Genomic DNA, 25,832 nt, shown 5'->3' with positions numbered 1-25,832 from the left:
CCAGACTAAAGCGCCTAGAACCGCTCGGCCACAGTGGCCGACGTTGGTCAGTTTCTCTTCCTATAATGGTAACCGCTATTTCATTTCTCTGCTCTCTCTGAGGACTGGTCTTCATACTGAAAACTGGTTCAAATGGCTCTAAGCACTATGGGACTTAACATCTGAGGTCATCAGTCGCCTAGAACTTAGAAATACTTAAACCTGATGTTGTGTACATAGTTCCGCGTAGTCAGCGCGTACACAACTTTCCCACTAAAGCGCGCCCCGCTAAGCACAACAGCGCAGGCGCAGAGCTCGTCCATCTCCGCACTACGAGATGCCGCTGCCTTAGAGTTGGACCAAATTCTGCTTCCGCCGATCCGCGTATTAATATGTAACGCAGCCAATGAGATTGCTGTTAACATAGAACCTTTTCTCCTCGCGGATCACACTCGCGCAGTGATAACTGAATGGGCGAGGTATTATAATGAGTGTACAGACCTCCGATTAGTCAGTCTGCATTTGTCTGCATCAGTCTGCATTTGTCTGTACCAGTCTATAGTCAAGTTTCAGTCTGCGCCTAATAAGATTACCATATTCCAGTACATAGCCATGAAGATAAATGTATAGACACTTTCTCAAGTATCAGAGATATGTGAGAATAAAATTAACGTACCAAGACCAAAGGAACTTCAGATTGTCAATTGTAAATAGCATCTAGAATCAAGTTAAGTAAGGTTTATGATTGTTATTATTTTAATAAATGTGTGTGAAAATTAATCAAGTTCTGTTTAAAGTTGGTCACCGTCAATTTGCTACTCTAAGCGTGCAAGTGGCAACTCTATCGTCTGAACTAACGGCAGAAGATAAACACGCCACGATACGACCACGAGACATATTGCTGACACTCGCCTACTTCGTTAGAGTGACAAGTCAAATAATCTGATGGTGTGTGCACCGAAGGTCTTACAGTACGCACACTACACCTAACTAACCTAATGACACCACACACATCCATGCCCGAGTCAGGATTCGAACCTGCGAGCGTAGCGGTCGCGCGGTTCCAGACTGAAGCGCCTAGAACCGCTCGGCCACCGCGGCTGGCGGAGACTGGTTTGTGAGTGATCTTGTCTGCTTTCAACTTGTCCTACAGCAAGTATGTGCGCCCGGCTGTTACATATCGTGTGTAATAATGTATCTACACTCCTGGAAATGGAAAAAAGAACACATTGACACCGGTGTGTCAGACCCACCATACTTGCTCCGGACACTGCGAGAGGGCTGTACAAGCAATGATCACACGCAAGGCACAGCGGACACACCAGGAACCGCGGTGTTGGCCGTCGAATAGCGCTAGCTGCGCAGCATTTGTGCACCGCCGCCGTCAGTGTCAGCCAGTTTACTGTGGCATACGGAGCTCCATCGCAGTCTTTAACACTGGTAGCATGCTGCGACAGCGTGGACGTGAACCGTATGTGCAGTTGACGGACTTTGAGCGAGGGCGTATAGTGGGCATGCGGGAGGCCGGGTGGACGTACCGCCGAATTGCTCAACACGTGGGGCGTGAGGTCTCCACAGTACATCGATGTCGTCGCCAGTGGTCGGCGGAAGGTGCACGTGCCCGTCGACCTGGGACCGGACCGCAGCGACGCACTGATGCACGCCAAGACCGAAGGATCCTACGCAGTGCCGTAGGGGACCGCACCGCCACTTCCCAGCAAATTAGGGACACTGTTGCTCCTGGGGTATCGGCGAGGACCATTCGCAACCGTCTCCATGAAGCTGGGCTACGGTCCCGCACACCGTTAGGCCGCCTTCCGCTCACGCGCCAACATCGTGCAGCCCGCCTCCAGTGGTGTCGCGACAGGCGTGAATGGAGGGACGAATGGAGACGTGTCGTCTTCAGCGATGAGAGTCGCTTCTGCCTTGGTGCCAATGATGGTCGTATGCGTGTTTGGCGCCGTGCAGGTGAGCGCCACAATCAGGCCTGCATACGACCGAGGCACACAGGTCCAACACCCGGCATCATGGTGTGGGGAGCGATCTCCTACACTGGCCGTACACCTCTGGTGATCGTCGAGGGGACACTGAATAGTGCACGGTACATCCAAACCGTCATCGAACCCATCGTTCTACCATTCCTAGACCGGCAAGGGAACTTGCTGTTCTAACAAGACAATGCACGTCCGCATGTATCCCGTGCCACCCAACGTGCTCTAGAAGGTGTAAGTCAACTACCCTGGCCAGCAAGATCTCCGGATCTGTCCCCCATTGAGCATGTTTGGGACTGGATGAAGCGTCGTGTCACGCGGTCTGCACGTCCAGCACGAAGGCTGGTCCAACTGAGGCGCCAGGTGGAAATGGCATGGCAAGCTGTTCCACAGGACTACATCCAGCATCTCTACGATCGTCTCCATGGGAGAATAGCAGCCTGCATTGCTGCGAAAGGTGGATATACACTGTACTAGTGCCGACATTGTGCATGCTCTGTTGCCTGTGTCTATCTGCCTGTGGTTCTGTCAGTGTGATCATGTGATGCATCTGACCCCAGGAATGTGTCAATAAAGTTTCCCCTTCCTGGGACAATGAATTCACGGTGTTCTTATTTCAATTTCCAGGAGTGTACTTGTGACAGGTCTAACTCAGAATTTATGTGTTCATTTCCGAATATAGGTTTCGCCAGGTTACTAAGACTTTCATTGTCTGTGGCGTGTCTATTGTCCCTTTTGTAAACCAGTTTCGTACTAGGCTACGAAACACCTCCAGAAGAGCCGAAGTCCGTCGCTTGGGACAGAGGATCCTCAAGTGAGTGATCTGCTAGGAAACAATGTCCACTGCTGATCTGCTACACTTACTTCCACCAAAAAGCCAAATGCTATAAAAGTACGTTTGTGTAATTTTTATGGTTCTGTACCTCAGCCGGAAAAACGGAACGCTTTTTCAAGGAGCACTTGATACTGATGTTTTAATTATTTTTATCATTTAAACACTGACCTACAGAATTTTCCCTGACGAAGACAACTCAAGCTTAACGTATTCATTTACTACCCACATTATAGAAGCCCAACGCAATACTTGTACAGTGACAACATGACTTCCAATACTATTACAGAAGATGTCCCTGAATTGCAATAAAACCTAACAACACTAAAAGTCCAAAAAAATATGAAATTAATGAAATATGAAACTACTTCCAACTCTGTTAATTGCTTAAACTCATTTCAATCAAGAACCTCCCCTTTTTTTATAAGTCACTTACCTCAGAAAATCTTCGTAACACGAACTACAGCAATTACAGCAAGCAGCAACTACAACGAACTAAATGAAAAGAGTCTAACTACTATAGATTCTAGATACTAGGAAGCATATGGTTAGTAAAGAAAGATTTTGTTGAAGAGCAAACAATGTATTTAGAAAATTTTACCTTATTCATGTAACAACCAGGTGCAAAAATATAGTTGTCAGTAATTCCACAATCCAAACATTACCAACAATATGCATCCTCATTTTCTTGCGTCTCACTTTACAATATATGACCTACCGACACAGAGTCTTCACTAAGAAAAAAATATGTCCATACACCTCTCTATCCACTTGCTAACTTCTAGTCCGTCAAACGACAGAATCTCTTGCCGAGGGTGCAGAATGCTGTCAATGATATTAACACAGTCTACAGTGGTGCCAACGTACAAACAGCCTACTTACACACTTGTTTGAGTCTGTCTCAGCATATGTCATCTGGATGACACCACAAGAATCTCTGCCGCCTGGACACATGCAGAAGTGGGTAATCTGGAAGTCCCTGAACAGACTACGGACCGAAGGGCAATCTCGTTAAATGGAACTTGCAACTGCCAACTGACGACACAACACTATGCGAATGCGGTGAATTGCACACAACCAGGCATCTCTTCAAATGAAACTCATGCCCAACCAGCTATAGCATGAAGGACTTGACGTCTGCATCACCCAGTGCTATCAAAGTTGCCCAATTCTGGGTGAATACTGTATAGTTTTCTTTGTATGTATCGTATTGTGTTCATTTTAGTGTACCTCTGACCACCCTGTATATGTACGTGCAAACTCTGCAAATCACAATTAAGTGACTGGCAGAGGGTTCAATGAACCACCTTCACAGCAATTCTCTATTATTCCACTCTCGAACAGCACGATAAAAAAAACCGAACTCCTATATCTTTCCGTGGGGGCTGCGATTTGCCTTATTTCCTTTATGATCGTTTCTCACTATGTAGGTTGGAGTCAACAAAGGACATGATGTATGAGAAAGAATCATCCTATTTGGCACGCCTATGTTACCGAAACTAAAACACATATACTATGAATATTGTTCTTTGATGAACGGGAAACTCAAAACGTTTTTTGGCACCTTTTAGTAAGTGTTTAGTATGCCCCCCTTGAGATGCACGTGATAAGTCAACGAGGTATTCAAATTTTTCCCACACAACAGCGAGCGTGCCTCGAGTTGCAGCTTCCACAGCTGCTGTTTTGCGACGTCTCCATTCATTCACTGTTGTTGGTAACGGAGGCACATAAACAGGGTCTTTTATAAACCTCCACAAGAAATAAACACATACACTCAGGTCTGGTGACGTTGGTGGCCAGTAATGTAAGGCTGAATCATTTGGTCCAGTGCGACCTTCCTTTGATTTAAAAATCCCTGCGCTTCCAGATGGCAGTGTGGCGGTGTCCCATCCTGTTGCTAAAGGAAGTCGTTCGAATCACTCATCAGCTGTGGGAAAATAAAGTTATCAAGCACATCGAGATATTCGCGTCCTGGAACAGTGTTCTCGCCAAACCAAAATGGACCACACACTTGCCGTCAAACTGCACATTAAATTTGGGAGAGTCCCTCTCATGTTGTACAACTTCATGTGGTTGTTCCGTACCCCATATTCTCACATTACAACGGTTCACCTTTCCGTTTAAATGGAATGTTGCCTCGTCACTAAACACTAAGCTTGGAAGAAAACTGTTCTCGCCAAGAACGAAATTACAGAACTCCACACATTGTTGTTTGTCATCTTCGTAAAGAGCTTGCAGTAGCTGAATTTTCTATGGTTTTATGTGTAAACGTTGACGTAACACATGCCATACGGACGGCGGGGGCACGCTGAGCTATCGAGCTGCACGGCTAACGGATTTCTGCGGACTCCTTGTGAAACTATGGTGGATGCGTACGACGTCAGACCCTCGTGGACGGCCCGGCGATTTGCCTTTACACGAACAACCTGTTGCTCGGAATTGTTAATGCCGTCGTCTAATGCTCTGTGCTGTAGGAGGACCCACACCATACCTAGTACGAAAGTCACGTTGAACAGTTATTTGCCGGCCGCGGTGGCCGTGCTGTTCTGATGCTGCAGTCTGGAACCGCGGGGCTGCTACGGTCGCAGGTTCGAATCCTGCCTCGGGCATGGATGTGTGTAATGTTCTTAGGTTAGTTAGGTTTAAGTAGTTCTAAGTTCTAGGGGACTTACGACCTAAGATGTTGAGTCCCATAGTGCTCAGAGCCATTTGAACCATTTTTTTGAACAGTTATTTACTGACCCGCACCGCGCAAAACGTAGAGCACAAAATACTTTCTGTTGCCTCGACACCATTGTTACTGGAACTGAAGTGGGCGCACACTGCTAGCGAGAACCGTGTAAACCTCGAATGTTTGCCGTTTCCAACAGTACATTGTTCACGCTCAAATCTCAAATAACATGATAGTTATTATTATTATTTTACAATCGGATGATTCACCTCAAATCCTATATCATGGCTGTGATACTCTCTCCATTATTTCTTGATAATATAAAACGTGCTACGAGTGAGTGGAGAGAGTGACATCAGAAAGAGACGAATGAAATTTTATGGACACCTACACAGATTACCTGGAAACAGGTTAACTAAACGTCTATTGGACTATGTGACATCACTTAAAGCAACAATACCCTGGGTAACTGAAGTTAAGAAGGATTTGACAAAAGCAAAAATTGACATAACAGACGCATCAGACAGGGATACATTCAGAAGCAAAATTGACAAGTGGAAGTTTACTTCAGAGACGGCACCAAAACCATACCGACCAAAGTGGATTGAAGAAAGAATGAAGGCCTTTGGGGAGAAAATGAAGAAATATTGGCAAAACAAGAAGAACCTAAAGAAATATTGATAAATCACCTGCTTATCGTTCTCCTATGGGGACATTCGCTAATAAATAATAAATAATAATAATAAAACGTGCTACCCTTCTTTGAACTCCGTCGACGTAATCCCTGTCTGATAAGGATCCCACACCGCGCAGGAGTGCTCCAAAAGAAGACGGACATGCGTAGTGTAGGCAGTCTCTTTTAGTAGATCCTTTTCATCTTCTATGTGTTCTGCTAATAAATCACAGTCTTTGGTTCGGCTTCCCTTCACCACAGCATTTTCTGTGTGTTGTTTCTAATTTCAGTAGGCTAAGAACCTTAAATCATTTACGTCGCCAAGGGACTGTAGACTCTGGTATTTGAAACAAATTTCAGCTTGAAACCTTCACCTGTTCCTGAGAAAAATATGTGTTGATAGATGGTATTTCTGTGGGGGAAGGTGAAGGATATTTGTTAACGTGATCCACCGACAACGCCTGACAACATGCGTCAATGCATGTGCGAACATTACAAAGGCTAACTACTCGCTGTTGAGAGGAATATCGTTACATGTATCGCCAAATGCATTGAGGTTGACGGACATCACTTTGAGCATTTGTTACATCAATGTGGTGTTTACAGGTAATGACGCTGTAACAGCATGCGTTCTCAGAAATGATAAGTTCACAAAGGTACATGTATCACATTGGAACAACCGAAATAAAATGTTCAAATGTACCTACGTTCTGTACTATAATTTAGAAAACCTACCTGTTACCAACTGTTCGTCTAAAATTGTGAGCAATATGTTTGTGACTATTACAGCGCCCTCTACCACAAAGCGAAAAAAGTGGTCCAAACTAAAACATTCATATTTCTTTACGGACTACACGAATATGTAATAAAAATGGGGGTTCCTATTTTTAAAAAAACGCAGTTAATATCGGTTTGACCTATGGCAGCGCCATCTAGCGGGCCAACCGTAGCGCCATCTGGTTTCCCCCTACAAGCTAGACAATTTTCGTTCTTTGTAGTTTTTTTCCTTTGACGCTTATTTCGTGAGATATTTGGCCGGTCACGATCAATGGACCACCCTGTAGATGTAGATATTGCCATATTCACTCTGATTCTTATTAGCGTTTTAAGGCACCAGAGCTACTTAAATGACACTGAGACAAATAATTTAACGTGAGACAAATGCCATCGCAAATGTCAGGAAAAATGAACCCAAAAGTCCAAAAATGGTTCAAATGGCTCAGAGCACAATGGGACTTAACTTCTAAGGTCATCAGTCCCCTAGAACCTAGAACTACTTTAACCTAACTAATCCAAGCACATCACACACATCCATGTCCGAGGCAGGATTCGAACCTGCGACCGTAGCAGTCGCGCGGTTCCGGACTGAAGCGCCTAGAAGCGCTCGGCTACCACGGCCGGCGGTTACAGCTGCTACAATGGTAGGTTATCAAGATTTAAGTGAGTTTGAATGTGGTATTATAGTCGGCGCACGAGCGATGGAATACAGCATCTCCGTGGTAGCCATGAATTGGGTTTTCCCGTACGACCATTTCACGAGTATACAGTGCATGTCAGGAATCCGGTAAAACATCAAATCTCCGACATCGCTGGGGCCGGAAAAACATCCTACAAGAACGGAACCAACAATGACTGAAGAGAATCGCTCAGGGTGATAGAAACGCAACGCTTTCGCAAATTTCGGCTGACTTCAGTGCTGGGCCATCAGCAAGTGTCAGCGTGCGAACCATTCAACAAAACGTCATCGATATTGGGTTTCGGAGCCAAAGGGCTACTCGTCTACCCTTGATCACTTCATGACACCAAGCTTTACACCTTGCCTGGGCCCGGCAGCGCCGACATTAGACTATTGTTGACTGGAAACATGTTGCCTGGTCGGACAAGTCTCATTTCAATTTGCAACGACTGGGTGGACGTGTACGAGTATGGAGACAACCTCATGAATCCATGGCAGCTGCATGTCTGCAGAGGACTGTTCAAGCTGGTGGAGGCTCTGTAATGGTGTGGGGCGTGTGCAGTTGGGGTCATATGGGACCCCTAATACGTCTAGATACGACTCTGGCAGGTGACACGTACGTAAGCATCCTGTATGATCACCTGCATCATTTCCTGTCCATTGTGCATTCCGACGGACTTGGGCAATTCCAGCACGACAATGCGACACCCCACTCGTAAAGAATTGCTACATAGTGGCTCCAGGAACACTCTTCTGAGTTTAAACACTTCTGCTGGCCACCAGAGTACCCAGACATGAAAATTATTGAGCATATGTGGGATGCCTTGCAACGTGCTGTTCAGAAGAGATCTCCGTCCCCTCGTACTCTTACGGTTTTGTGGACAGCCCCGTAGGATTCATGGTGTCAATTCCCTCCAGCACTACTTTGTGGTGCGGCGCTTCTGCGCGCTCGCGGGGACCCTACATGTTATTAGGCAGGTATACTAGTTTCTTTGGCTCTTCTGGGTAATTACATGCATGCCAGAGTGATAGTCTAGCGGTAAAGCGTGTGCCTGGAACTCGACAAATCGAGGAATCGAATGTCACTCGAACCCCGGTCTTTTCCGTCGTCGTTTTAACCTCTGAACGCTGTGAGGAGTAGCCAGGAACGAGATGTGGATTGGATTCCACGTTAAACTGTACGTCCTCTTACTCAGGATGAATAACTGGGGTAAGTTAGGGACACGCAAGTCGCCGAAATGGCGTCCAGTAGAAAGACTTGCACCATTCCTTTGAGCCACACGAAATTATTATTATTATTATTACCTATATACATAATTAACTTCGTAAGGAACTCTGAAAGCGTGATTCCTGTTCGTACTTGTTCAGTTTCTTTTCGGTATAGATTTAGCAAATAATTTTGCAAATAGGCTTAAAAAAAAGACGCTTCATTCCTGCAATAATATTATGAATCAGCTGCAGAAGCCGTAATTTTCAACCGACTTGCATTTACACAGCTGGTCGTACCCACTAAAACGTGGGAGCAGCAAAAGTACTGGCTTGAGGGGAAAGTAAATAATACTCAGACGCCACAAGTTGATTCCTTGCGTACTAAAAATACTTATACAATAACGTCTGTAACAGAATTTCGTCATATGAATAGTTTTGATAGAAAATGTACGTCAAAGAGAGCTAATCTGGCTACACTGTAATCATGTGTCGGATAAGTACCTTCATTCAATACTATGCATCAGTGCTGCGCTGTTATAACTAATGCCGTGTACATTACAGGGCTTTGGTTAGAACAAACAAAAAATGTTAGAGCAGTTTGCACAGTTTTGGGCTACAATACTCACGTTCGTGAGTTCTATTCCAGGTCTAGGTGTAACTTTTACATTCTAATTTTGATTTTCCCACTAAAGCTGAGCCATGTACTGTTTCTTAAACGATAAATGTGCTACAACAACTGTTATTTTAACGCCGAAAACAAAAAAAAATATTGATCTGAGGTATCTAAATATTCATGAAGAGTAATTAATAATCAGTGAAAAACAATTTACTTGTCATATGATGGAAATAACTACAACATTTATGAAACTTACATACTATGTTGAGTAAGAATGCCAGTTGTAATAGTTAAAAACCATTATCTGTGGCAGAATGTCCTTTATTCTACTCTCATTTATGTGTCAGTATCATGTAAGTGCACTCAGCCCTTGTGAGGCAAAACTGAGGAGCTACTTGTCTGAGAAGTAGAAGCTCCAGATCCGCATCCAGTGATGCCTGTGGGCTGAGGATGACATGGCGGCCGGGTGGTACCGTTGGGCCTTCAAGGCCTATTCGGACGGAGTTTAGTTTTCGTTTATCATGTAAGTACACGTGTTTTGCATACGACTTAGAGTAATTGCTGTACAACGAATAGGAAGCCTAATACAATATTATGCTGCCTAAAATTTGGAAATAAAATGAAATTAGACAGACTCAGAACCAGACTCTCGAAAACGAAGGTCTACCCACTGCACTTACTGCGCAGCACTGAATGATGGTACTGAATGGAGATACTTCTCGGATAAGTGATTACGGTGTCGCCAAATTACCTGTGTTTGACGTATATTTTCTACAGAAAATATCCACGTGACGCAATTTTATTAGACGTTTTTGTGTTGTTAGTAAGCAACGAATAGCTATGTGGCGTCAAGCTGCGCGAAGTTTGGTTCATCCTCCACCATCGCGTCTCGCTGCGATCTTCAGCCGGCAGAAATGAAGGCCTCCGGTGGAATGGCTTACTTGATTCAGCATCCGTTCGTTGACCTTTGAGATGCTGCTACAGCATGGCGTTCCGAATAGCAACAAGTACTTTGCAGTTGAGCATGAGCAGGCTCTGGAGGCGGCACACCTGTGTGCGCTAGGGTTCTCCAAGCGCAGAGCATATCGGTGTGTTCTGCACGCGCCTGCGGTGTGTGACAGAAGGAGAGATTGCATTTCGCGAACGTTGGCAGGAGTTGCTGAAGTATGACTGATGATTCCTCGTCTAAGAACAAAGTCGAATGAGCGCACATGTTGCACTTTTGTTGACAATTAAAGCTAAATCAAAGAAGAATTACTTCAGTTATAGTCGAAGCTATGAGGGTGAGTGAAATAAGAACCTTAAATATTATTTATTGTGCAGAAGTGGTACAAAGCTGTATCACTTTTCAACATAATCTCCCCCACGTTCAATGCAAGTCCTCCAGCTCTTTCAAAGTGCATAAGTTCCTTTAGAAAAAAATTCTTTTGGTAGTCCGCACAACCACTCATGCACCGCGTGGCGTACCTCTTCATCCGACGGTTCTAGGCGCTACAGTCTGGAACCGCGCGACCGCTGCGGTCGCAGGTTCGAATTCTACCTCAGGCATGGTTGTGTCCGATGTCCTTAGGTTAGTTAGGTTTAAGTGCTTCTAAGTTCTAGGGGACTGATGACCTCAGAAGTTCAGTCCCATAGTGCTCAGAGCCATTTGAACCATTTTTTCTTCATCAGAACAGAACTTCTTTCCTCCCATTGCGTTTTCGAGTGGTCCAAACATATGGAAATCACTTGGGGCAAGGTCTGCTGAGTCTGGTGGAGAAAGACACTCAAAATGCAGGTCTCTGATTGCTGCAACTGTTTACGGGCAGTGTGGGGCCTTGCATTGTCATGTTGCAAAAGGACATCTGCTGAAAGCAATCCACATCGCATTGATTTGATTCCAGGCCGCAGATCATTTTTTAGGAGATCCGTGTATGATGTACTGGTGACAGAGGTCCCTCTAGGCATGTGATGCTCCAAAATGACGCCTTTTTCGTCCCAATAGAGGGTCAGCATAAACTTCCCTGCTGATGGTTCTGTTCGAAAATCTTTGGTTTTGGTGAATGAGGAATGGCGCCATTCCTTGATCGCTCTCTTCGTTTCCGGTTGGTGGAAGTGAACCCAAGTTTCGTCCCCAGCAACGATTCTTGCAAGGAAGCCTTCATCTTCTCAAGCGCCGAAGATGTTAAAAAAAAAAAAAAAATGTTCCAATGGCTCTGAGCACTATGGGACAACATCTGAGGTCATCAGTCCCCTAGAACATAGAACTACTTAAACCTAACTAACCTAAGGACATCACACACATCAATGCCCGAGGCAGGATTCGTACCTGCGACGTAGCGGTCGCGCGGTTACAGACTGAAGCGCCTAGAACCGCTCAGCCACACAGGCCGGCCGAAGAAGTTCTTCACAAGCAACAACATGTCGTTCTCTCACTTCAGGAGTCAGCTGCCAGGGCACCCATCTTGCAGACACTTTTTGAAAATGGAGCACATCATGCACAATGTGGTGTGCTGACCCATGGCTAATCTGTAAACATGCTGCAATGTCATTCAGTGTCACTCGGCGGTTTTCCTACACTATGGCTTCAACTGCTGCAATGTTCTGTGGAGTCACAACTTGTGCTTGACTTGGACGAGGAGCATCTTCCACTGAAGTCACACCATTTTCGAACTTCCTACTCCATTCGTAGACTTGCTGCTGTGAGAAACATGCGTCACCGTACTGAACCTTCATTCGTCGTAAATTTCAATAGGTTTCACACCTTCAGTACGCAAGAACCGAATAACAAAAAAAGGCTCTGAGCACTATGGGACTTAACTTCTAAGGTCATCAGTCCCCTAGAACTTAGAACTAATTAAACCTAACTAACCTGAGGACATCACACACATCCATGCCCGAGGCAGGATTCGAACCTGCGACCGGAGCGCTCGCGCGGTTCCAGACTGTAGCGCCTGCAGCCGCTCAGCCACCGTGGCCGGTAAACCGAATAACAGAACGCTGTTCTTCCCTGGTGCAAGTCGCAAGTGGGGCGGCCATCTTTGTACTGATACTGCAACGGTATGTGTGCATCTGCACTATGCTGCCACCTAAAGGCCATTCTGCACGCTGTTTGTAGCACGCTTACCAACTTCCAGGATAACGGCGCGAAATTTCGATTTGTTATTACAAATTTAAGGTTTCTATTTGACTCACCCTCGTACAATGTAGCATCTGCTATGGTCAGTTACGGGGCTAAAATTTCAGACAGTTTTACGAGAGTGCAGACGTCACGGCCAGTGATGGGGTACCTACCTGACTGCCTTTGGTTATCATCCGCGGGATCCTTACATCACAGCGGTACGTGGCGATATTCAACGCCCCTTTCTGTTGCCCTTCATGGAAAGCCATCCAAAACTTACATTTCAGCAAGATAATTCCCGCCCGCACACGGCGACAGTTTCTACCGCTTGCCTTCGTGCTTGGCAAACCCTACCCTGGCCAGCAAGGTCGCTGGATCTGTCCCTAGTCGAGAACGATTGGAGCATTATGGGTAGGGCTCTCCAAGCAGCTCTGTATATCTACAAAGATAAACTGCAAATCACATTTAAGTGCCTGGCAGAGGGTTCATCAACCACTTTCACAATAATTCCCTATTATTATAATCTCGAACAATGCGCAGAAAAAAAACACCTTTATCTTTCCGTGCAAACTCCGATTTCCCTTATTTTTTTTATTTATTATGATCGTTTCTCCCTATAAAGGTTAACGTCTTCAAAATATTTTCGCATTCGGAGGAGGAAGTTGGTGGAATTTCATGCGAAGATTCGGCCACAACGTGAAACGTCTTTCTTTTAATGATGTGCACTCCAATTCCTGTATCATACCGCTGACATCACACTCTCTCCCCTATTTCTCGACAGTACAAAATGTGCTGCTCTTCTTTGAATTTCTCAATGTATTCCATTAATCTTAACTGGCAAAAAATGGAAATGCCGTTTGACTAGGGCCTCCTGTCGGGTAGACCGGTCGCCTGGAGCAAGTCTTTCAAGTTGACGTCGGCGACTTGCGTGTCGATGGGGATGAAATGATGATGATAAGGACAACACAACACCCAGTCCGTGAGCGGAGAAAATCTCCGACCCAGTCGGCAATAGAACCCGGCCCTTTAGGTCTGGCATTCCGTCGCGCTGACCAGTCAGCTACCAGGGGCGGACATCTTATCTGGTAAGGATCACACGCTGCGGAGCAGTACTCCAAAAGTGGATGGACGGACAAGCAAAGTGCAGGCAGCCTCTTTAGTAGACTGCTTGCATCTTCTATGTGTTCTGCCAATAAAACGCGTTCTTTGGTTCGCCTTCCCCACAGTATTTTCTGTGTGTTCATTCCAAAACCAAACCGTCCTCCCATTATACAACTACTTAATAAACAATGTGTTGCTAAACTTGAAAGTTGCATCTTTTAACAGCCAAACAAAATTCTCGTAACTAATTGAACAACGGAACCACGCAGACCGAGGATGGGTGAAAAAACTAACACGAAAGACATTAAAAATTGGCCCTATAGAATAGTCGGTCATATTTTTATAATGTAACCCACAAATTGTAAGGTTTACTTGAAAGTTACCAATTATACGAAGACACAAGACAAGACTACGCTCATGAATCCATATGATGCAATACATGCAATAAGACAAGTTACCTTAACAAAGTTTGACCTTCCAGACCCAAAAGCAGATCTTGACTTTATAATTCCTCAGTTGGATAGACTCTGGTATGATATCCTTCGGGAGGTCATCCAACAACTCTGTCAATCAATGCCAAACCGAATAACTACTCGCATAACTGCCAAGGGTGGACAAGCACGTCATTGACTTGCTCAATTTGTGAAGCTCTTTGTCTTAAATAAATCACCCAATTTTTCTGGAAGTGAAGCAATTCGTTTTTATGTACATGTAAATTACATTTATAGGTTTCCGTCCAATACGGATAATTTCCTCGCAGTGTGTCCTTTTTTGTCTTGGATTGAGTATTCCAGTGATTAAAGCAGACAGAATTTGTTGAATGTAATGTGACTCTTGTGTGTTCCAGGTGCTGATCTTGACAACGTTGGTGTCATCAGCCCTGTCTGCGCCCCTTGAAGAAGCTCTTCGTGATGGGCGAAGCCCAGAACCACCGTCAGCGGCAGACAGTCAGCCAGCCGGTCAAGACGTTTACCCATTCGGCTTCCTTGCGTCGAGGGAGGAAGAGCCCGATGCACCAGATGTTGAGAAGTCCCAAACGACCCTAGGTGTTCCACCAGGACACTGGAACGGCGTAGCGCCTGCTGCCAATGGACAAGGCCGAGTCCATCAGGCGTTCGGTGCGCCAGATGTCTGGGCCATCAGAGTACCAGTACCTTCTGTGGATGGCGGCCCTCCAGGAGGTACTCCTCCTGGAAGCGAGAACAATACCGAAGGCGAACGCCTCCCAGATGAGCTTATAACAAATGAGGGAAATCATTTGTTAAACGGCAGCAGAGAGGAGGGAACTGGAGGATCGTTGGATGGTCCAACCTCTCTACCAAGTGAAGAAGGATTAACTGCAGTTCCTCCACCAGTTACATCTGGCGACAGGACGTCTACAGAACTTTCTGAACACAGCGGGTAGGTTACATTTTACATAGTTAATACTAGCAGCTAAGATTTCTCAGTTTACAGTTCAATAGTGTTTTTCGTGTTGGTAAGAATAGCTACGTCTTGTCTGTCAAAAAAAATTATAATTTTTGTTTTTAATCAAATATGCTTCACTTCATTGTTTTTCTAACCTCAGTGGTCTACAAAAGAAATAAAATAAATGATTGTTTCCTTATATATACATACACTGCTATTCATCCAAACGCAAAACTAGGAAGGACCCCAGGCGTCACTGACAAACTGATTTGGGAGACGAAGCTTTGTACAAAGATCACACGATTGAAAATACAGCCCCATGTAAAATGAGGAAGATGATGAAGTCAGTACTGGGTGTTGCCGCCATTTATGGCTATAGCCTCTGCTACACGCCTCAGCGTTGAATCAGAGAGGCTCTTGATGTGTTGTTGGATGTAGCAGTCGACGCTGCTTCCACATATTGCCAAAGTTGATCTGGTGTAGCAGCGGTGGTGTATCCCAGGCCAATCGTTCCACAGTCATCGACCAGATATTTTCGATTAAGTCTTCCGAAGTAAGAGTGATTTCAGGTGTGCCGCAGGGGAGCGTCTAGGGACCGTTGCTGTTCACAATATACATAAATGACCTTGTGGATGACATCGGAAGTTCACTGAAGCTTTTTGCAGGTGATGCTGTGGGGTATTGAGAGGTTGTAACAATGGAAAATTGTACTGAAATGCAGGAGGATCTGCAGCGAGTTGACGCATGGTACAGGGAATGGCAATTGAATCTCAATGTAGACAAGTGTAATGTGATGCGAATACATAGAAAGATAGATCCCTTATCATTTAGCTACAAAATAGCAGGTCAGCAACTGGAAGCAGTTAATTCCATAAATTATCTGGGAGTACGCATTAGGAGTGACTTAAAATGGAATGATCATATAAAGTTGATCGTCGGTAAAGCAGATGTCAGACTGAGAATCATTGGAAGAATCCTAAGGAAATGCAATCCGAAAACAAAGGAAGTAGGTTACAGTACGCTTGTTCGCCCACTGCTTGAATACTGCTCAGCAGTGTGGGATCTGTACCAGATAGGGTTGATAGAAGAGATAGAGAAGATCCAACGGAGAGCAGCGCGCTTCGTTACAGGATCATTTAGTAATCGCGAAAGCGTTACGGAGACGATAGATAAACTCCAGTGGAAGACTGCAGGAGAGACGCTCAGTAGCTCGGTACGGGCTTTTGGTGAAGTTTCGAGAACATACTTTCACCGAAGAGTCAAGCAGTATATTGCTCCCTTCTAAGTATATCTCGCGAAGAGACCATGAGAATAAAATCAGAGAGATTAGAGCCCACACAGAAGCATACCCACAATCCTTCTTTCCACGAACAATACGAGACTGGAATAGAAGGGAGAACCGATAGAGGTACTCAGGGTACCGTCCGCCACACACCGTCAGGTGGCTTGTGGAGTATGGATGTAGATGTAGATGTAGATAGGCCGGAGATCTGCAAAACAGGGAGGACAAGGTAGCAGTGCAATCCGATGTGTGATGGAGAAGTCTAGAACATTGCATACAACGTGTGGTCGCGGATTATCCTGTTGAAATGTGGCCATTGGCAAGCTCTGAATGTACGGGATGAAAACAAGCTCCAACACTTCAAAGATGTATCGCTGGCTGGGTAGTGTACTGGCAATGCATACCAGAGGGGTGAGAGAGCGGAATCCAAAACTATCTCAAACCATAATACCGGGAGCAGAAGCAATATGGCGATGCCGTAAGGCAACAGTTTAATAGTCTCTCAACACAGTGTCTCCAGATTATAATCAATTTACTATCTCAGTGGTGGAGGCAGAGTCGGGATTCTTCGATAAAAGCAATATCGGTCTATTCGGTTGTCCGTGTGCGTCGTTCATTGAACCATTGCAGGTGAAACGCCTGTGGCGTTGACTACGTGGTAAACGCAGCAATGGACGCCTTGTGGACACTCCACTCCATGGCAAATGACGTTGAATGGTACGCTCGGACACTGCTGGTTGCGCAACAGAAGAAATTTGTTCGTGATTGGGCAGAGTGGTCCATCACTGCCACAGTAGATCTGTCACGACACCGAGCAAGGTGGCGCAGTGGTTTGCACACTGGACTCGCATCCGGGAGGTCAACAGTTCGAACTCACGTCCGGCTATCCTGATTTAGGTTCTCTGTGGTTTCCCTAAATCGCTTCAGGCAAATACGGGGATGGTTCACTTGAAAGGGCACGGCTGACTTGTCTCCCCATCCTTCCCTAATCCAATGGGACCGATGATCTCGCTGATTGGTCCGCTCTCCCAAATCAGCGCTTATATTCACTTCTTCCAGAGGTAGCTCCTGTCACGACGCGGTTCTTGCCAATGGGCTATTGGCTAACGTCGCCTTCTCTGGTCTTCCGTTCTTCATCTTCGTTGTGGCGCTTGTGGTTACGCCAGAACAGGAAGAACAATTCCAGCTCGTCCACACGGCAGCCAGTTCCCACTTTATGTAGCGCTTGCAGGTCTTACTGCTGGGGCCCGCGATGTGCGCCTTCGCTGAGATGCTTATCACGTGCCTCGATCCTCGCCGCAAACGCATGCTGAAAATTTCGCCTGATCAGGATGGTTCCTTCAAGGTGTTGCATTTAGGGCGGTCGGCAGTGTATTTTATTTCAAGGTGCATAGTGTTTTGCAACAGGGACCTAAATATTCACATTATTTTAAAGTAAATGGTGCAGGTATACGGATGACCATGTAGGAAAAACATATCCGACCACCATAGCGGTAACTTTAGGTACTTGAAAAGCTTCAAATATTCTCACTGTACGCTGACACATTTCCACTTATATGTCATATGATTAGTCCTCTTATGTGCCAATCACCGGGTAGCTTTACTGGACTTTTATTATTGCTGTTTTCTTTAATTGTTTTCTTATTAGTTTAATTTACTCAGGTTATGAATGCAGTTAGCCATTCACTTAAAATAGCTGGGTGCCTCAAATCAGGCTTTACACAGGGTTGCTAGAGACATAAAAATACTGAATAGATAGATTTTGCTTTAAAATACAAGCATGTATTTGTATACTGAAGCGCCAAAGAAACTGGTATAGGCAAGCGTATTCAAATAGAGATATATTCAAACAGGCAGAATGCGGCTCTGCGGTCGGCAACGCCTATATAAGACAACAAGTGTCTGGCGCAGTTGTTAGGTCAGTGTAAAGTTGATGCATTAAATTGTTCCGAAAGCGGTGCTGATATTCAAGACAATGAAAGCTGTGAGCTATATGTGGAAGTTAACCTTGCATTACTGAGCAACTGTTTCACCAGGCATCCAGTCTAGTTTGCCAAATTGCCAACCAGACTAACATTACTTATAATCTTTTAATAGCCATCTTACGACAACCGGTTTTATATATATATATATATATATTAAATAAAAAGAAATACATCAGTTTATATTTAGAAATTTATTTTAACATTTATCATTGTTCCGTTAAAATTTCAGCATATTAAACTTGATTCACAACTAAACTGGTGCTTATTAAGGATTGTGAAAATGAGTTTGTAATCTTACTGAACACATCAAATATGGAGCCAAGATTGGGACACTGCATACTACACCGCATTCATAAAATAACACACGAAGAACGCTCAAACATATGAAACAGGAAATTAACCACAACCAACCGATTCAATTTTCACCCAAAGAAGTTACGTTCGTAGCGCAATCCTGTACGTCAAGAAATTACCACACACTGGTATTCTAAATTCATTCTAACTCTCTGTGAAATCTTCCCAAAAGTAATAGCTGAGGGCTGCTTTGATGATTACATCACATGCTTCACGTGGTCAACTTGGTTTACACAAAGAGTGTAACTCCACAATAATTTTGATAATTAAAATAAATTACATCGAAACGCAATTTACAAAAGAAAAACCTCGAGCTGGTTACTATCCTCTTACTATTAACCTGATGGGTCAAACAATTGTATAAGCACGTGGTACTGGTTTCACAAAATACACTCCACGTGGGGTGAACATAAAGAAAAGTTGCTATATTGAAAAATATTGTCAAGACGAGACGTTATAATCTCACGCACATTCGCATTTAAGATTGATGATCTTAGTTAGAGTTACAGATCATCCACACGTGGTTCCACATTACTCACAAAGTAGTGACAAAGCAACTACTGGAAGATATTCTGAACTTCACACTCGAGTTACACTGCGTTGTAATTTAAGATAACATTAGGTATTTTAGATCTAAACCTGAAATAAAGGTGATTAAATTTTCAGTTAGGCTGAACCTAGCAGAGACGCGCTTAGCCGGAGATCTTACCACTTCAGACGCTTGCTGCGGACCGACTGCTGTGGGAGCCTACGGATCGTGCTTCCACAGATACAAACGGAAGTGACCAGAGAGGCAGCTTCCTATACCAACATGACAAGGGACGGACAGGACCATACTAACAGTATAAACCTCCTTGCTTTTAGAAAGCATAGCTACCTGTTCCGACGTTGGTCCTACTGTTCTGTAGCAGACAGGCTTGTCTGCCACCATCAAGCATGCTACTAGAAATACATTTGCTCATTCATCCTTTCACACAGAAGGGAAGGGGGATGACAGTATCTTAACATATACAGTGTATAAAAGAAAGCGGATGTAGGTTCCGTAGGAGACTGTGTGAAATGAATTACATATAAACTGTGTTTTAAAGTGTAGCAGTGTGACAGATCGTTCTTGTTTATGTGTAAAAGTAACACGTTCCACTGCTCAGTCTCCTCCTAGATAGGGTCAGAAACACCACAGCAAATTTAGAAGAGGGATTTATGCCGTACATGTCAACAGATTTAGGAAATTAACATGAAAGGAATCCAACAGAGACCTTTCATCGGTTACTCCTGCTACAATGGCAGGTTATCAAGCTTTAAGTGTGTTTGAACGTGGTGTTATAGTCGGCGCACGAGCGATGGGACACAGCATTTTCGAGGTAGCGATGAAGTGGGCATTTTCCCGTACGACTATTTCACGAGTGTATTGAGAATATGAGGAATGCGGTAAAACATAAAATCTCCGACATCGCTGCGACCGGAAAAAGATCCTGCAAGAACGGGATCAACGATGACTGAAGAGAGTCGTTCAACGTGACAGAAGTGCAACATTTCCTTGGATTTGCTGCAGATTTCAATGCTGGGACGCCAACAAGTGTAAGTATGCGAACCATTCACCGGAAATCCATCGATACGGGCTCTCGGAGCCGAAGGTCCACTCGTGTGCCGTTGATGATGGCACCCCACAAAGCTTTAGGCCTCGCCTGGGTCCGTCAACACAGACATTGGACTGCTGATGACTGGAAACATGTTGCCTGGTCGGGCGAATCCCGTTTCAAACTGTATCGAGCGGGTGGACGTGTACGGGTATGGAGACAGCCTCATGAATGCACGGACACTGCATATCAGCAGGGGACTCTTTAAGCTGGTGGAGGCTCAGTAATGGTGTGGGGAGTGTGCAGTTAGAGTGATATGGGATCCATGATACGTCTAGATACGACTCTCACAGGCGACACATACGTAAGCATCCTGTCTGGTCACCTGCATCCATTCGTGTCCATTGTGCATTCCGACAGACTTGGGCAATTACAGCAGGGCAACGAGACACCCCAGACATGAACATTATTTAGCATATCTGGGATGCCTTGCAAGTGCTGTTCAGAAGAGAACTCCACCCTCTCGTACTCTACATCTACATCTACATAACTACTCTGCAATTCACATTTAAGTGCTTGGCAGAGGGTTCATCGAACCACAATCATACTATCTCTCTACTATTCCACTCCCGAACAGCGAGCGGGAAAAACGAACACCTAAACCTTTCTGTTCGAGCTCTGATTTCTCTTATTTTATTTTGATGATCATTCCTACCTATGTAGGTTGGGCTCAACAAAATATTTTCGCATTCGGAAGAGAAAGTTGGTGACTGAAATTTCGTAAAAAGCTCTCGCCGCGACGAAAAACGTCTATGCTGTAATGACTTCCATCCCAACTCGTGTATCATATCTGCCACACTCTCTCCCCTATAACGTGATAATACAAAACAAGCTGCCCTTTTTTGCACCCTTTCGATGTCCTCCGTCAATCCCACCTGGTAAGGATCCCACACCGCGCAGCAATATTCTAACAGAGGACGAACGAGTGTAGTGTAAGCTGTCTCTTTAGTGGACTTGTTGCATCTTCTAAGTGTCCTGCCAATGAAACGCGACCTTTGGCTCGCCTTCCCGACAATATTATCTATGTGGTCCTTCCAACTGAAGTTGTTCGTAATTGTAACACCCAGGTACTTAGTTGAATTGACAGCCTTGAGAATTGTACTATTTATCGAGTAATCGAATTCCAACGGATTTCTTTTGGAACTCACACTTTTCGTTATTTAGCGTCAACTGCCACCTGACACACCATACAGCAATCTTTTCTAAATCGCTTTGCAACTGATACTGGTCTTCGGATGACCTTACTAGACGGTAAATTACAGCATCATCTGCGAACAGTCTAAGAGAACTGCTGAGATTGTCACCCAGGTCATTTATATAGATCAGGAACAGTAGAGGTCCCTGGACGCTTCCCTGGGGAACACCTGATATCACTTCAGCTTTACTCGATGATTTGCCGTCTATTACTACGAACTGCGACCTTCCTGACAGGAAATCACGAATCCAGTCGCACAACTGAGACGATACCCATAGCTCCGCAGCTTGATTAGAAGTCGCTTATGAGGAACGGTGTCAAAAGCTTTCCGGAAATCTAGAAATACGGAATCAACTTGAGATCCCCTATCGATAGCGGCCATTACTTCGTGCGAATAAAGAGCTAGCTGCGTTGCACAAGAGCGATGTTTTCTGAAGCCATGCTGATTACGTGTCAATAGATCGTTCCCTTCGAGGTGATTCATAATGTTTTAATACAGTATATGCTCCAAAACCCTACTGCAAACCCACGTCAATGATATAGGTCTGTAGTTAAATGGATTACTCCTACTACCCTTCTTGAACACTGGTGCGACCTGCGCAATTTTCCAATCTGTAGGTACAGATCTATCGGTGAGCGAGCGGTTGTATATGAGTGCTAAGTAGGGAGCTATAGTATCAGCGTAATCTGAAAGGAACCTAATCGGTATACAATCTGGACCTGAAGACTTGCCCGTATCAAGCGATTTGAGTTGCTTCGCAACCCATAAGGTATCTACTTCTAAGAAACTCGTGCTATCAGATGTTCTTGTTTCAAATTCTAGAATATTCCATTCGTCTTCCCTGGTGAAGGAATTTCGGAAAACTGCGTTCAATAACTCCGCTTTAGCGGCACAGTCGTCGATAACAGTACCATCGGCACTGCGCAGCGAAGGTATTGACTGCGTCTTGCCGCTTGTGTACTTTACATACGACCAGAATTTCTTCGGATTTTCTACCAAATTTCGAGACAATGTTTCGTTGTGGAACCTATTAAAGGCATCTCGCATCGAAGTACGTGCCAAATTTCGCGCGTCTGTAAATTTTAGCCCATCTTCGGGATTTCGCGTTCTTCTGAACTTCGCATGCTTTTTCCGTTGCCTCTGCAACAGCGTTCGGACCTTTTTTGTGTACCACGGGGGATCCGTTCCATCTCTTACCAATTTATGAGGTATGAATATCTCAATTGCTGTTGCTACTATACCTCTGAATTTGAGCCACATCTCGTCTACATTCGCATAGTCAGTTCGGAAGGAATGGAAATTGTCTTTTAGGAAGGCTTCTAGTGATACTTTATCCGCTTTTTTAAATAAAATTATTTTGCCTTTGTTTCTGATGGATTTGGAAGAAATGGTATTGAGCCTAGCTACAACGACCTTGTGATCACTAATCCCTGTATCAGTCATGATGCTCCCTATCAGCTCTGGATTGTTTGTGGCCAAGAGGTCAAGTGTGTTTTCGCAACCATTTACAATTCTCGTGGGTTCGTGGACTAACTGCTCGAAATAATTTCGGAGAAAGCATTTAGGACAATCTCGGAAGACGTTTTCTGCCTACCACCGGTTTTGAACAAGTATTTTTGCCAACATACCGAGGGTAGGTTGAAGTCCCCACCAACTATAACCGTATGAGTGGGGTATTTATTTGTTACGAGACAAACTTTCTCTGAACTGTTCCGCAACTGTATCATCGGAGTCTGGGGGTCGGTAGAAGGAGCCAATTATTAACTTAATTCGGCTGTTAAGTATAACCTCCACCCATACCAATTCGCACGGAGTATCTACTTCGACTTCACTGCAAGATAAACCACTACTGACAGACACAAACACTCCACAACCAATTCTGCCTAATCTATCTTTCCTGAACACCGTCTGAGACTTCGTAAAAATTTCTGCAGAACTTATTTCAGGCTTTAGCCAGCTTTCTGTACCTATAACGATATCAGCTTCTGTGCTTTCTATTAGCGCTTGAAGCTCAGGGACTTTTCCGGCTTTATGGACAGCCCTGCAGGATTCGTGGTCAGTTCCCTCCAGCACTACTTCAGACATCAGTCGAGTCCCTGCCACGTCGTGTTGCAACACGTCTGCGTTCTCGCGGGGGCTCTACACGATATTACGCAGGTGCACAATTTCTTTCGCTCTTCAGTGTATATATGACATTTTGTTAAATTTTTGCAAATCTTGGAGGGAATTTTTTCGTTAGCGTAATTTTAGTTCAGTTATATCAAACATAAATAAATAAAAAAAGAGGTACAAAACTGATGCGTGATTTAGTTAAAGTACCACAATGAAAACCGGTAGTGGTATATCATGGAGCTGTCTTCCCCTGTCAACAAACAGAGCTTAAAACACCTCTATCAAGTTTTTCTTTTTGAAGCTGCATTCATCATAAATGGCCTTGCAAATTGGCACTTTTTCTCATTAATTCACAGATGTAATTACCATTCATAAATTCTTTGTGTCCAATATAAAATTCATTCATCGCTTTCTTTGAAGGAACTGAAAGCCTTGCTGCCGGCCGGGATAGCCGAGCAGTTCTAGGCGCTACAGTCTGGTACCTCGCAACCACTACGGTCGCAGGTTCGAATCCTGCCTCGGGCATGGATGTATGTCATGTCCTTAGGTTGGTTAGGTTTAAGTAGTTCTAAGTTCTAGGGGACTGATGACCTCAGAAGTTAAGTCCCATAGTGCTCAGAGCCATTTTTTTGAAAACCTTGCTGTCCTCAAAATAAAAACTCCAACTTCCAAATCTCTGCTTTTTTTAGCAGGTAGACTGTATCGTCATTAATATCTATACTGGCACCAAAATTTTGAGTCACAGCATTTTCTGACGCTGAATCAGATACATTTCTTGTCTGGAAACATTTTTCCCCAAACTTTCGCCAGGTTCACCATTGAACCACCTTCTGCTTCTGTTTGGGCTAAAGCACACTTTTCGAATGAATCAGACGCTCCTGGGCCTACTTACTTTGTTGAGCCTGGTTGACGTTTCGGAATTTCTTCTGATTCAAAAGCACAATGCCAGCTCCCATGAAACCAGACTGAAAATTTCTTTGAATGCGTGGTTGCAATTTACTGAATTAGAGTAGTCCCCTTCTTATCAAGCTATTGTTTTAATGTTAACACTCTGGACTATAATTCTGGAGGACGAGGGTTCAAACCCACGTTCAGGTTTACTGTGATTGCCGTAAATCGCTCGAGACAAATACCGCGATAGCTCCTTTGGAAGGGCGCTGCCGATTTCCTTCCCCATCCCTGAAACATTCCGAACTTGTGCTCCGCCTCTAAAGACCTTGATGTCAGCGAGACGTTAAAGCCTAATGTCCCTTCCTTTTTTACTTTCCTAATGGTATCATTTAAAGCAAATATGGAATGATATGTGTATCGTCTACTTCTCAGTGCCCTTATGTTTCTGAATCATCACTTAATCTATAACAAAAAGAATATGCCTGCACTAAATATACAATTTGCGAAGTATTTTACTTCCACGATACGTAATTTACCATTTAGGTAGGACATAGGTTAATTTGTAAAATACCAGAGAATATTGTACTTTTATGTGAATGGTTCAAGTACAGGATGTTTCAAAAAGAATGACCTGATTTTGTACTATTATTGTTACGAAACATGGGACGTGCCGGAAATCAGATCTTTATTCATTCAATGAGCGTGGCCTAGAGTTTCAGAAAATCGCCTTTGCATGCCAGTCAGCGCGTCTTTTCAGTTTATAGCCAGTCAGAAGTGAGATGGCGTCAGCTCAATAGAGGGCGTTTTTTATTTTGCAGTTTGCGAAGAGTGAATCAATGATTTGGGTCCAGCGTGCTTTTAGTCGCCGTTTGGCATTGATCTGCCTACAGCTAAATCATTCGTATGACCATTGGTATGGGCAATCTGAAGAGACAGCATTCTTGTACAAAGGTAAGAGTCCAGGTCGACCTCGCATCTCCCATGATGTGGTGGAAAGAATTCGGCAAACGTTTCAGCGGAATTTACGAAAGTCTATTCGCCGCGTAAGTAGAGAACTGGTAATGCCTTAGACAACTGTCTGTTGGGGTTAAGGCATTGTTTGGTTTGAAAACCATACACACAACAATTTGTACAAGCTCTGCGGTTTAGAGATGGAAGGGAACGAATTGACTTCAGCAGTGCTCTTCTAGACGACATGGAAGACGATACATTTCTACCACTGTTAATTTTCAGTAATGAAGTGTGGTGTGCGTACTGTAAGACCTTCGGTAAACACACCATAAGATTATTGGACTTGTCGGTCTAACGAAGTAGGCGAGTGTCAGCAATATGTCTCGTGG

General features: G+C 44.4%; 1 protein-coding gene across 1 annotated transcript in view; it reads left to right on the top strand.

Moving 5' to 3' along the window:
• LOC126355625 (podocan-like) overlaps positions 1–25,832 on the top strand; it is a 218,115-nt gene that overhangs the window by 177,026 nt on the left and 15,257 nt on the right. Inside the window, exon 2 of the mRNA XM_050005988.1 lies at positions 14,476–15,029. Coding sequence (XP_049861945.1) covers positions 14,476–15,029 — 554 coding nt within the window. The remainder of the gene's footprint in view (positions 1–14,475; positions 15,030–25,832) is intronic.

This window comes from Schistocerca gregaria, chromosome 3, assembly GCF_023897955.1.
Source record: "Schistocerca gregaria isolate iqSchGreg1 chromosome 3, iqSchGreg1.2, whole genome shotgun sequence".
NCBI lineage: Eukaryota > Metazoa > Arthropoda > Insecta > Orthoptera > Acrididae > Schistocerca > Schistocerca gregaria.
Note: the sequence above shows the minus strand (reverse complement) of the source record. Positions and strands in the feature narration are given on the sequence as shown.